We start from the raw sequence: 13,963 nt of genomic DNA on the forward strand, positions 1-13,963 counted from the left end.
TCTCCTAGATCTTTCTATAAAAATTAATTACTTGTGTTGTGACTCGATCCTTGGCTTGGTTTCCCAAGTTATTGGGATGCAGATGAGATACCACAAATTTTCAAGCTCCCAGGAATGGACTGCACCCCTCCCCTTCCTTATTTATCTGCTGTTTTAGTGTCAAACATTTATGAAGGAACCCTTCCATGTGGATACCTTTTTCCCAAACCAAATGAACTTGTGTTTTGAGAGGAGCCAATTTAACTAGCTTTCTTGAGCTAGCAATAGAAGTGACTTTATTAATTACTAAAAATGAGAAGATTAAAAATTAACTACTCACAAGGCCACAGATTAGAAATAAGAAGTGAGTCCAATAAAAAAAAGTTTTAAAAATCAGTCTATATGGGTCATTTGTGAAGAGTAGGTTGTGGACTGTTGATAGATGAACAGTTTGTATTGAGATTCTTGGCATCGCAGTTAAGTTGAAATAAGTTTGTCTGGTTGGCCGCAGCACCTGGACCAAGAGTCTCTCTGTTATTCTGCTTAATTCTGACTACATAGTTGGCTTCTAGCACTCAAAGACATTTACCAACAATGCAAGGGTAATGAATAGGTGGTTCTTCAACTGTGACTATCACAGCATTCTGGTGCTGCAAGTCCGATTAGTGTGCACAAGTACCTTTGCTCACCTCTTCCATGCACACACAGACAAGGGCTGAGTTAACTTTTAACCCCTGTTCTTGTCTGTTCTTGAAAGCAGAAAGCACAAACATGCCTCTTGCCCAGACTGCTATCTTTTCCGTTATCGTGTTGAATTTGTAATTCATTTTTCCCTTTTAAGTTAATCCTTTTGAAGCTTCCTCGACACCTCATCATGTGACATTCCAGATTGTCTCTTATTTTGGCTGCATCAGTCCTCTTTCAAAAACGTAATTAGAATTGAAGTTCAATATGTCTGTGGGAGGGCCAGGATTATGACGCATGGTCATGATATTTCACATTTTTCTGCTTTGAACTGTACCTGCCATCTGTCTGTCCATTTTACCAACCTCCCTTTGCCTTTTTGATAATCTATACCATCCCTATCATGATCCACAATGCTTCCAATTTCATTCTGTCTGCAGTTTTTGGAATTAAGGCCCCTAGAGTAAGGTCAAAGTCATTAATATAACAGGGAAAATCAGTTTCCAGCACATTTCATGCTTCCATCTGAAAAATATCCATTAACAACTACTTACCGTTTCCAGTGAGTTTCCTGGGCGTCCTGGTGGCTCAGTGGTTAGCACTGCTGCCTCACAGTGCCAGGTGTCTGGATTCAATTCCAGCCTTGGGTGACTGTGCAAATTCCACACAGACATTCCCCCCATGTCTGTGTGGGTTTCTGTAAGGTGTCCTAATGTGCTGTTTAGGTGGATTGGCCTTGCTAAACTGCCTCATAGTGTCCAGGAATGTGCAGACCAGGTAGATTAGCCATGATAAATTTGAGGTTATAGAAATAGAGCAGGGTCTGGGTCTGGGTGGATGCTCTTCGGCAGGTTGATGCCGACTTGATGGGCCAAATGGCTTCTTTCCGCACTGTCGGGATTCTGTCATTCTTTCCTGCTTCTTGATGCTGCATGACCTGCTGTGCTTTTCCAGCGCCACACTTTTTGACTCTGATCTCCAGCATCTGCAGTCCTCACTTTCTCCTTCTATGACTTGGCCACATTTTGGTGCTAACTTCCTCTTCATACCATGACCTGCCGCTTTGCTCACAAGTCTGTTCTGCGACACTGGCTAGCATTTATTGCTTGTCCCTAGTTGCCCTTGACAAAATACCGGTGAACTGCATTCTTGAAGCAGTGCAGTCCGTGTGCTGTTGGTAGATCCACAATGTCACAAGGGAGGGAATTCTAGGATTTTGCACAAGTGACATTGAAGGAACAGTAATATATTTCCAATAGCAGTTTGGAGAGGAACTTGCAAGTGGTGGTGTTTCCATGTAACTGTAGACCTCGTCCTTCTAGATGGAAGTGGTTTTGAGTTAGGAATGTGGTATTTAAAGATCTTCGGTGAATTTTTGAATGCATCTTGTAGATGGTATACACTACTGCTCCTGACCATCAGTGGTGAAGGGAGTGGATGTTTATGTATGTGGTGCCAGACAAATGGTCCACATTGTCCTGGACTGTTAAGCTGCTTGAATATTGTTAGAACTGCACTCTTTCAGGCAAATGGCAGGTATTTCATCACCTTCCTTACTTCTACCTTGTAGATGATGGACAGACTTTGGGGCATTAGGATGTGAGTTACCCACTGCAATATTCCTAGCCTCTGACCTGCTGTTGTAGCCACTGTGTTTATGTGGTGAGCCCAGTTGAGTCTCATGTCAATAGCAACCCCAGGATGTTAGTGAGTGTCAAAGAAAGGTGGTTAGATTGTTTCTTATTGGAGATTGTCATTCGCTGCGGTGTATGTTACTTGCCACTTGTCAGCCCAAGTCTGGATATTGCCCAGATCTTGTTGCATTTGAACATAGTCTAATCTAGTATCTGAGGAGTCATGAATGGTTCTGAACATTGTTCCATCAGTGGCAAACATCTCCACTTCTGATCTTATGATGGAGAGGTGGTCATTAATGAAGCGGCTGAAGATGGTTTTGCCGAGATTACATCCCTGAGGAAATGTTGCAGAGATGTTTTGGAGTTGAGATCTCTGACCTCCAACAACCACAACCATCTTCCTATGTGCCAGGCATGACTCCAACCAGGAGATTTCTATTGATTCCAGTTTTGCTAGGGCTCCTTGATGGCACATACAGTCAAATGAGGTCTTTGCTTCAAGGGCTGGCACTCTCTCCTCACCTCTGGAATGCATCTTTTTTGTTCATATTTGAAGCAAGGCTTTAATGAGGTCAGGGGCTACATGGTTGTACTACAACCCAAACTGAGTGTCAGTGAACAGCTTGTTGCTAAGCAATGATATTTATGAGCAGTGTTGATGACGCCTTCCAGCACTTCACTGATGATTGAGAACAGACTGGTGGAGTGATAATTGAGCTGGTTAGGTTTGACCTGCTTTCAGTGTACAGAACATACCTGGGTGATTTCCTACATTGTCAGTTTGATACCAGTATTGCAGCTGTTATATAACAACTTGGCAAGGGTGCAGAAGCTTTGCAGCTGAAATACTGTGTGGGATTTTAAATGGATCTAACTTAAGTCGCATATTAATATAGAAATCCATTTTTCTGTCATTTTTTTAAGTTTGCTTACAACAAATAGAGTTCCTATTAATGACATAATAATTTTGTCGTGAATAGCAGTCTATTCACAAATTGATCATCTTGCTGATTTAATTGGGTAATTGCACATTTGTGATGGCTTATGGAATAATGGTGCTTGATTATTGGCACACTGTTCCCAATTGAGTTATGACACGATGTCACATCATCCATCCCATAACACCTCATAGCCTCCATGTCAACCTGTGTTGCTGCACAAAGACCCAGTGTCATTTATAGCCCCAATGCTAATTTCATGCCAATCCAGACAACAAATGTCCCATGCCTATTATGACAACTAACCAAATATGCACATGGGCAAATCTCAGGATCCATGCAGACATGAATGTATTCTACATCATTTACCAACTTCACTACATTGGGAAAAACACTTATTACGTTTACATGTCTTTAAGTACATAATATCTATAAAAGTAGGCATTTAATTCAAGTCTGTAATCGCTTATAATAAGTATTGGATTTCAAGCACTATTTCAAGCAAATTGTGAAATGGTGGACACCCTGCTGTGATAATAGATTTTTGTGAAATCATTCATTCAGCACTAGAAGTAACCTTGAGGCTTATGCCAACAGGCTGAGTGAAATAGCAAGAATGGCTTATTTTATTACTCCTGACCTTTGTTCAAGAAAGTAAAATAAAGCACCTTAAAATTGCCTTAACAGCTTCTGTTTGACAAGTGTTTTTGACAATTCCTCTGAGCTTCTCAATGCCAAAATTGATAACAAAGCTTGGCTGAGAACCCAGACAGCCATTACTTTCTTGAAACATCTGAACCCATTTGATTGACAAGTGATCTCATCAATTTCATAGTGTTTCCATAGATGGGTTCAAAGCTTTGGTAGATATGTGAAGAGAAAAAGACTGGTGAAGACAAATGTATTCCCTTCCAGTTAGAATTCAAAATGGCCAACAAAGAGATGTTAGACCAGTTGAACAAATGCTTTGGATCTGTTTTCACTAAGGAGGACATGAATAACCTTCTGGAAATGCTAGGGAGAGAGGGTCAAGCATGAAGGAGGGACTGAAGGAAATCCTTATTAGTCAGGAAATGGTATTTGGGAATTTGGTGGGATTAAAACCTGATAAGTCCCCAGGGCCTGATGTTCTGCATCCCAGAGTACTTAATTATGTGGAGAAAGTGAGGACTGCAGATGCTGGAGATCAGAGCTGAAAATGTGTTGTTGGAAAAGCGCAGCAGGTCAGGCAGCATCCAATGAGCAGGAGAATTGACGTTTCGGGCATGAGCCCTTCTTCAGGAATCCTGAAGAAGGGCTCATGCCCGAAACGTCGATTCTCCTGCTCCTTGGATGCTGCCTGACCTGCTGCGCTTTTCCAGCAACACATTTTCAGTACTTAATTATATGGCATGGAACTAGCAGATGCATTGGTGATCATTTTCCAACATTCTGTAGACTCTGGAAGAGTTCTAATGGCTTGGAGGGTAGCTAATGTAGCCCCACTTTTTGAAGAAGGAGGGAGAGAGAAAACGGGGAATTATAGGCCAGTTAGCCTGACATCGGTGGTGGGGAAAATGCTGGAGCCAATTATTAAGGGTGTAATAACAGCATTTGGAAAGCAGTGACAGAATCCATCCTAGCCAGCATGGATTCACTAAAGGGAATTCATGCTAGGCAAATCTTCTGGAATTATTTGAGGATGTGACCAGTGGAGTAGACAAATGTGATTCCATAGATGTTGTGTATCTGGACTTTCAAAAGGCTTTTGAAAAGGTTTCACAAAAGAGATTAATAAGGAAAATTAAAGCTCATGGTATTGGAGATAATGTGTTGACATGGATGGAGAACTGGTTGGCAGACCGGAAGCAGAGAGTTGGAATAAATGGTCATTTTCAAAATGGCAGGCAGTGATGAGTGGGGTGGCCTAGGGTTCAGTGCTGGGACCTCAGCTGTTCACAATATACATTAACAATTTGGATGAAGGAATTGAGAAGGAAGTGCATCAAGACCTTGGTATCATGGTGGAACAGTTGCTGAATGTTGACATGCAGGTGCAGCAGGCGGTGAGAATAGGTAATGGCATGCTCTCCTTCATAGCGAGAGGACTTGTGTATCGGAGTAAGGATGTCTTACTCAAGTTATACAGGGCCTTGGTGAGGTCACCCCTTGGGCATTGTATAATGCTTTGGTCTTCTAGTCTGAGAAGGAACAATGTTGCTATTGAGGGAGCCCAGCGAAGGTTCACCAGACTGATTTCTGGGATGGTAGGACTGACAAATGAGAAAAGACTGGATCAACTGAGTTTGTACTCGCTGGGATTTAGAAGAATGAGGGATCTCATAGAAACATGTAAAATCCTAATGGAACTGGACAGGCTAGATGCAGGAAGCATGTTCCTGATATTGGGCAAGACCAGAACTAGGGGTCACAGTCTAAGAATAAGGGGTAATTTATTCAGGATTGAGATGAGGAAGAATTCCTTCACTTGGAGAGTTGTGAAATTCTCTCCCACAGAGAGCTGTTGGGGCTGCTTTGTTAGATATATTCAAGAGGGCCCTTACAGCTAAAGGGGTCAAGATATATGGAGGGAAAGCGGGAATGGGATACTGAAATGGCATGATCAGTGATGATCATATTGAATGGTGGTGCAGCTCAAAGGGCCGAGTGGCCTGCGTCTACTTTCTATGTTTCTATGTTTGTCTATAACCGCTGAAGTGATTTCAAGTGCCTTGTGGTTTCATATTTTGAAGTTTGTGGATAGTTGATGCTTTTGTTTGTCTGAATGAAATTAAGTTTATCTTTAAACATAAGTTTGCAGTATGTTAAAACCACTATGAATGATTCCCTTTTTTTTAAAGCTTTATTTTACACATTCACCTGTCACTAGGTTTAATGGCGACTGTAAGGTGTATAGTAAGTGGTTGACTTGAAGTTCCATATCTTGGCATGGGGGAAGTCATGCTATGCGGGCTGGGAAAAAGGGCATAACTTGTAAAGGGCAATCACTAAACGACATGGGGGTGGAAAGAAAGTCATAAGGGGCAATAGAGTTGTTTGAGAGGGTATTCCTTGGCATGGGTGGTATAGGGAGGACCTTGTGGACTTGCCTTTCAATGGCTGGCTCATGCAAACTATGTTTCATGATGTGCCAGACTCCACAAAAGTTGTAGAGGAGTGGGCCATAATTATCTCTGTGATGGAGCCAGTCTGAGCAGGACTGTCAGGTGTGGGCTCACAATCCAAACTAGCTACACCATTAAAAGGGCCTCCCTAAATTGAAAAGTTCAAGTTTGGGATCAGGAATCCTGCAATCAAATAGTTTGCCATATTTTGGAGACTACCAAGTCAACCCGATTGTGTGAAGATCTCCAGCAGTTGAACCTTGGAATAGTATCAGGGTGAAGGGCAGATTTGTGGACATACCTTACGCTAAATAGCAAATTTTATGACCACTTCGGTCTTCCCTTCATAATCGTGCAATTCTTTTTTAAGATTCTTATTTCTGGTCTATACTCTAACCTGAGTGCAGGAAGAAAATGACAGAGTAATACAGTACGGAAACAGCCCCTTTGTCCCAAACTGGTCCATGATGACCATGGTGCCCACTCAGCTAGTTCCAATTACCCGCATTTGGTACATTTCCCTCTAAACCCTTCTCATCCATGTACTTATCCAATTTTTTAAAAAAAGTTGCTATTATATCTGCCTCAACCACTTCGTCTGGCAGCCCATTCCATATGCGCAACACTCTCTGCATGAAGAATTTGCCCTTCAGGTCTTTCTTAAATCTTTCCCCTCTCACCTTAAACCTATGCCCTCTAGTTTTCAATTCCCCATCCCTGGGAAAAAGACTACATACATTCATCAAATTTACGCTCCTCATGATTTTATACACCTCAATAAGGTCACCCCTCATTCTCCTATGTTCCAAGGAGTAAAGTCCTATTCTGACCAACCTCTCCCTTTAATTCAGGTCTACTAGCCCTGGCAACATCCTTGTTAATCTTCTTTGCACTCTTTCCAGTTTAACAATGTCTTTCCTATAACAGGGTGACCAAACTGTACACAATACACGTGCGCCTCACCAATGACTTATACAACTGTAACATAATGTCACAACTCCTGTACTCAGTGCCCCAACCAATGAAGGCCAGCATGCTAAATGCCTTCTTCACCACCCTATCTAGCTATGGCAACACTTTCAAAGAACTATGTATTTGTCTTTCTAGGTTCCTCAGTTCCACAATACTCCTCAGGACCTTACCATTTACTGTATAAGTTCTACCTTGGTTTGACTTTCAAAGTGCAATACCTCACACTTATCTGTATTGAAATGCAGTTTCCAATCCTCAGCCCACTCCCCAATCTGATCAAGATTCCTCTGGAATTATTGATAAACTTCCTCGCTATCAACGACATCTGAAAACAGTGCTAAGGAGCATTTTTGTTGGTTGATTTTACAGCCTTATTAGTCACAAATGAGTAATATAAAAATAATTGCCGCTTTTAATTGCTGGTCTTTAAGTCTGGTATATTTTATGATTTTGATTTGTTCACAGTTTGACTTTAAATTGGTGACTTAACATCAAGCAGTTACTTTGATCAAATCATGATTTTCTGTATCTTACAGCATGCTGATTAGATTTGCGGAGTGGACTCGATGGGCCGAATGGCCTTACTTCCACTCCTATGTCTTATGGTCTTTTTTTTTGCTGTTACATTCCCTGGTATAATACTTCAAAATTTATGATGTAATATACATATGTTGGTCACAAATTGGTTGGCTGTACAAAATTGTAGATCTCCCATAATACAGAATATATGAGAAGTGAAGATTTCAGGTGACATGGGTTAAAAGTTGGTACACAGTTGAACCAGAGCAGTTATTCAGACCCGATTTAAGGTTGTGCATAGTGTCTCTGGTTTTGTGTTGCCAATTATAAATAACTACATACTGTAATTATATCTTTATGGTTACATAATAGTGCATCTGCTTTCAGGGGATGGGTCATTACAGTGTCTCACATTAACTTATACAGCTTTTTCCCCTTGCACCAAAAAAGGAATATATACTGGAGGAATATAAAGGAATATAAACTGAGAATTTGGGATATATATTGGAGAAAATTGATAACAGAAAATGCAGGCAGATGTGAAATATTGATGCTCGTCTGTGGTTTGTTTAAAATGAAACTGACATCTTCATTCATCATTTATTGATGATGAAAGAAGATGTCAGTTTCATTTAAAATACATTTAATTGCTATTTCTTCAATCTTCCTATTTCAGGAGCAGCAAGTTGGAAAGTGTAACAAAAATGTAATTAGAGTCAAATCAAACATGCTTCCTATTGCACACCATACCTTGTGCAACTGGTATTCTGTAAGGTAAAAGGTGATATAACATGCTGGCTGGAATTTCAGAGACCCTATACCACTCTCACATCCTCACACTGACTGTAACTAATAAAAGAGATCAACTTTCCAGTAAGCCCTCTTCTGTTTCCAGTGCAATTATATTTTATAATAATTTTCTGAAATATTTGAACAATAATTCTGGGGTTCTCCTTGAGGTTTGACAGCATTGTCATTAATGCCATGAGGAGCTCACTACCAGTAATTCAGAATGGTGATGGCTTGTCCATCAAGTCATATCATGCTTTGAGTCCAAATGCCTGACTGATGAGTAAGAGTAGTAGAAAAGGAAACAAATCCTGCATTCCAGAACTCAGTACCCCTATTGAGCATCCTGCCAAAGGTCCAAGGCAAGAATTTACTTTACTCAGACAGTCGTCAATTTTTGGAATTCTCTGTCACAAAGTCCTCTGGAAGCTCAGTCTTTGAGTATACTTAAGGTAAAGATTGCAAGAATTCTGATTACCAATTGCATACAGAGTTACATGGATGAGGTGGCTGAAAGGATGCTGAAGTGTTCATTCAGCCATTATTGTATTTAATAATTGGGCAGGCTCCATGTATTGAATGATGATAGATTAGAGTGGTGCTGGAAAAGCACAGCAGGTCAGACAACATTCGAGAAGCAGAAAATTAATGTTTCGGGCAAAAGCGCTTCATCAGGAATGAAGGGCTTTTGCCTGAAGCGTCGATTTTCCTGCTCCTCAGATGCTGCCTGATCTGCTGTGCTTTTCCGGCACCACTCTAATCTTGATTCTAATCTCCAGGATCTGCAGTACCCACTTCTGCTTTGTTCATAGGCTGAATGAACTACTGAGATTGTTATGTTCCGATGCCAAGATGTGCTTGTCAAGAATTGGCTATTTTCTCACAGAAAGGTGCCCTGCAGATGGTTATGGTTGTTAAAGGCCAGTCATCTTAGCTGCAGGACATTTCTGCAGGAGCTCCTCAGGGTAGTGCCCTATGACCGAACATCCACAACTGCTTCATCAATGACCTTCCCTCCATCATAAGGTCTGAAGTGGGAATGTTAACCGATGATTGTACAGTGTTCAGCACCATGAACGACTTCTCAAATAGTGAAGCAGTCCATGTTCAAATGCAACAAAATTTGGACAATATCTAGGCTTGGACTGACAATGGCAAGTAATGTTTGCATCACACAAATGCTAGGCTATGACCATCTACAAAAAGAGACAATCTCACCACCACCCTTCGACATTCAGTGATGTTGCTATTACTGAGACCCTCACTGTCAACTTCCTGAAGATTTCCATTGACCAGAAACTCAACTGGACTCACCACATAAGCCCAGTAGTGCAAGAGCATGTCAGAGGCAATGAATACTGCGAATAACTCACCTCCTCACTCCTCAGTGTCTGTCCATCAAATAAAAGGTGCAAGTCAGGAATGTAATGGAGTACTCCCCATTTGTCTGGATGAGTGCAGCTCTGACAACACTGAAGGAGCTTAACCTCATCCAGGGCAAAGCAGCCCACTTGTTTGACAGTACATTCACAAACATCACTCCTTCCACCACTGATGCACAGTAGCAGCATTCTGTAAGTAATTCACCAAAGATCCTTAGACAGCATCTTCCAAACCCATGACCACTTCCATCCAGAAGAACATGGGTCTGCAGATGCATGGGAGCACCACCACTTGCAAATTCCTGTCCAAGCCACTCACCTCATTGCCTTGGAAATAATCGCTATTTCTTCGCTGTTGCTGGGTCAAAATCCTAGAACTACCTCCCTCAGGGCATTATGGATCAGTCTACTGTGCATGGACTGCAACGGTTCAAGAAAGCATCTTACTACCACCTTCCCAAAGTCAGCTAGGAATGGGCAATAAATGCTGACCAGCCATTCCACATCCCACGATGAATAAAAATAAACTTGTGACCCTGCGTAGACAGCATCCTCGAATTGAAGAACATTGAATGGTAATTTTTAAATAATGTTATTTAATTTGGATTAACGTATCAATTGATTTATTCTGACCCACAAATAATGAATTTAATTCAAGCTATGGTGTAGTAACTGTAGAATAATGAACATGTTGATTTATCTTGACTGATACTTTTTAAAATCCCAGAGTTTACCTGCAAAGTAATTTTCCTGTTGTTGGTTCTTTGGAGTCCGCTATTTAAATTCAGTTTACAGCCAAAAGTTCTGGTTTGAAATTCAGTGACAGAGCCATGTAGTGCCACATTCTGGGCATTGAATTACCATTGTGACGTACTCATCTCCTTCTTCAAAGTTCACAGGAGGGTGCTGCCAGAAGCATGGTCTTATTGTTTTGTCAAAAATACCATGCTGGTAGAGTCTGGGAGCAATCTCCTTTCATTGCTACAACATGGCCCAAGAAAAGCCCTGCAGTGCTTCAATACAACATTCCCAACAATACGGATGTTACCTTCATATAGCAGATGCTACATGGATCAAGTACATTAATACCAATGTGCTTATTTGTAAAAATTGTAGTAATTTAGATCTCATGTCCTCTCTCTAGGGTGCACACAGAAACCTTGCCCTACGGCCGAAAATAAAGCTGTGTTCAAAATGATTCATGTTTAATTTCTTATCTAACAAGTGCTTTCTGTGTCTTTTCTGTAGTTTTACTGAAGCAATGAAGATTCAACCCAAGATTCAAGTCCTTGACAGTGCTGCAGCATATTATATAGGCCTTGGCCTGTTGCTAATTGGTACTATCCTTGTCCTGAGCAGTTTCTTTGCACTGGGATTCATCGGTACATTTTTAGGTGAGAACAATTACTGATGTTAATAGTCAAGCAAATGGTCATTTTATATGAAGTACAGTTTCTCTGATGTAAGCCTACCACTATTTTGTTGTCTCATCACTTGGTATATGAATAGTATAATTTGCATTATACTTTGCATTAAAACTAGATTTCTTAAATTGTTCTGAGTTTAAGCCTTTGCTGTTCACAAACAGCGTGTATTCACTGAGCTTTCCCATTTGGTGCATATATCCCTGTCAGAAGACTGTGGGTCTAACTACCCGGCAGGACTTGAGCACACAATAAGGTAACATTTCATTGCACTGCAATTACAACATTGAAAAGATATCTGGATGGATATATGAATAGGAGGGATTTAGAGGGATATGGGCCAAATGCTGGCAAATGAGACTAAATTTATTTAGGATATCTGGTCGGCATGGACAAGTTGGACATAGCAACATAGAAGATAGGAGCAGGAGGAGGCTATTCAGCCCTTTGAACCTGCTCTGCCATTCATCATAATCATGGTCAATTGAACAATTCCTATCTGGAGTTAAAATCCAGGCCACAGTGATTTTCATTGCATCAGATAATTACTAGGCAAAAGTGAGAACTGCAGATGTGGAGACCAGAGTCTAGATTAGAGTGGTACTGGAAAAGGACAGCAGGTCAGGCAGCATCCGAAGAGCAGGAAAATCAACATTTCGGGCAAAAGCCCTTCATTAGGAATGGAGGCAGAGAGCCTCCCGGGTGGATAGATAACTGGGGGGGAAGGGGGTATCTCTCCACCCCAGAGGCACGCTGCCTCCGTTCCTGATGAAGGGCTTTTGCCCGAAACGTCAATTTTCCTGCTCTTCAGATGCTGCCTGACCTGCTGTGCTTTTCTAGTACCACTCTAATCTAATCAGATAATTCCTGCCAAATTAAAATACGTGTGGATTTACTTTCTGCTAATTTATAACCTATCTCACTTTAAAAATTACATGTGCCAACTCAATAACTCAAGAAAGGTCTTTAATGTATTATACACAACTGAAGATAAAAATGCATTCCCCTCTGGACTATATGTTGCCTTGACATTCTACTTTTTCAAGCCTAAGTGACACAATGAATCCCACAGCATTAAATTGTGTGGCTCAGAAAGCTCAAACAGCACAGCAGTAAATATCCACAAGTTTATAAGTACGCATGTAGCTCCTGTGGTTTTTTGTAATCGTAAGACAAAATGTATGACGTCTTACCTACCTGTTCCTTTTGTCTGTTTTGCTATTTTGATCTCTCTCAAACCAGTTTGTCTGTTTCTCTCTTCTGCTTTTTCTCACCAATTGTTCTTGCTGTGTTCTGCAGAAAGTACCAAATTTTCTTTGGTATACATTCAAAACAGTGGGTCAAGTTTGCCCTGCTTCTGAGACCTTTTCCTATACCCATCATCTTGAAGGCTTGGTCATAAAATTCCTGAATGTGTAACCGTTAACTGTCAAGTCTAATGAGGCTGCCAATGAGACTATCAGATTCAAAAATAACCAGGGGGAAGGCTAAAAAGGAACTTAAGTTGCAATTGTAAATTCACTATTAAATTAGAAAGTGGAATAAAATGAGGGAGGAAAGATTAGATTAAGAGAGAGAGAAAGAGTCAAAGGAAAATACGAAAAGAATTTTGATTTTAAAATTTGACATTTTAAAACTCTCTGAAACTGAAGGAATGAGATGTCACACTTTTAATTGTTTATTTTCTGAGGTTAATGGCCAGTAATTAACAGTCACTGGTGGATTCAACACATGCTTATATTGTTTATTACTTAAGATTCTGTGTTGAATTTGATGGTGATGAATGTGACATGCTGCAAATCACAGCAAAAATGTTCTTCCAAAACTAATACATAATGGCCTGCAACGTTTGGCAATTCACAATTCATCGGGCATTTCTTGCCACAAGTTGTGGGTGGATTTATGATTTAGTAATAGCATGCATTATTCTGATGTTTCCTTCTTCTACAGTCCACAATATGAAGCCACTATAAAGTATGTGTTCTCATATACAAACATACTCCATCATTAAGTGCATATTGTCACTTATATTAATGAAGCATGGTAAATTTAAGCATGCTACACATATTATAAAATGTATATTTGTAAATGTAAAATTGTATATTTTGAATGTATAATCTTTGCAGGAGAACAATATTAATACACGAGGAGAAAGTGAGGACTGCAGATGCTGGAGATCGAAGCTGAAAATGTGTTGCTGGAAAAGCGCAGCAGGTCAGGCAGCATCCAAGGAGCAGGAGAATCGACGTTTCGGGCATAAGCCCTTCTTCAGGAATGAGGAAAGTGTGCCCAGCAGGCTAAGATAAAAGGTAGGGAGGAGGGACTTGGGGGAGGGGCGTTGGAATGACTTGGGGGGTGGGGGGGGGGCATTGGAAATGCGATAGGAGGTTAAGGTGAGGGTGATAGGCCGGAGTGGGGTTGGGGGCGGAGAGGTCGGGAAGAAGATTGCAGGTCAAGAAGGTGGTGCTGAGTTCGAGGGTTGGGACTGAGACAAGGTGGGGGGAGGGGAAATGAGGAAACTGGAGAAATCTGAGT

The 13,963-nt window shown here is 40.9% G+C and overlaps 1 protein-coding gene across 2 annotated transcripts in view; it reads left to right on the forward strand.

The window, feature by feature from the left end:
* The window catches only part of pemt (phosphatidylethanolamine N-methyltransferase), a 153,744-nt gene that overhangs the window by 71,749 nt on the left and 68,032 nt on the right, over positions 1-13,963 (forward strand). For both annotated transcript variants that reach the window (XM_043711053.2, XM_087998029.1), the window contains exon 4: positions 11,253-11,398. In XM_043711053.2, the coding sequence (XP_043566988.2) occupies positions 11,253-11,398 (146 nt within the window). The remainder of the gene's footprint in view (positions 1-11,252; positions 11,399-13,963) is intronic.

The sequence above is a fragment of the Chiloscyllium plagiosum genome, unplaced genomic scaffold, assembly GCF_037043375.1.
Source record: "Chiloscyllium plagiosum isolate Xiang-an unplaced genomic scaffold, Cpla_swu_hap1 HiC_scaffold_20, whole genome shotgun sequence".
Classification (NCBI taxonomy): Eukaryota; Metazoa; Chordata; class Chondrichthyes; order Orectolobiformes; family Hemiscylliidae; genus Chiloscyllium; species Chiloscyllium plagiosum.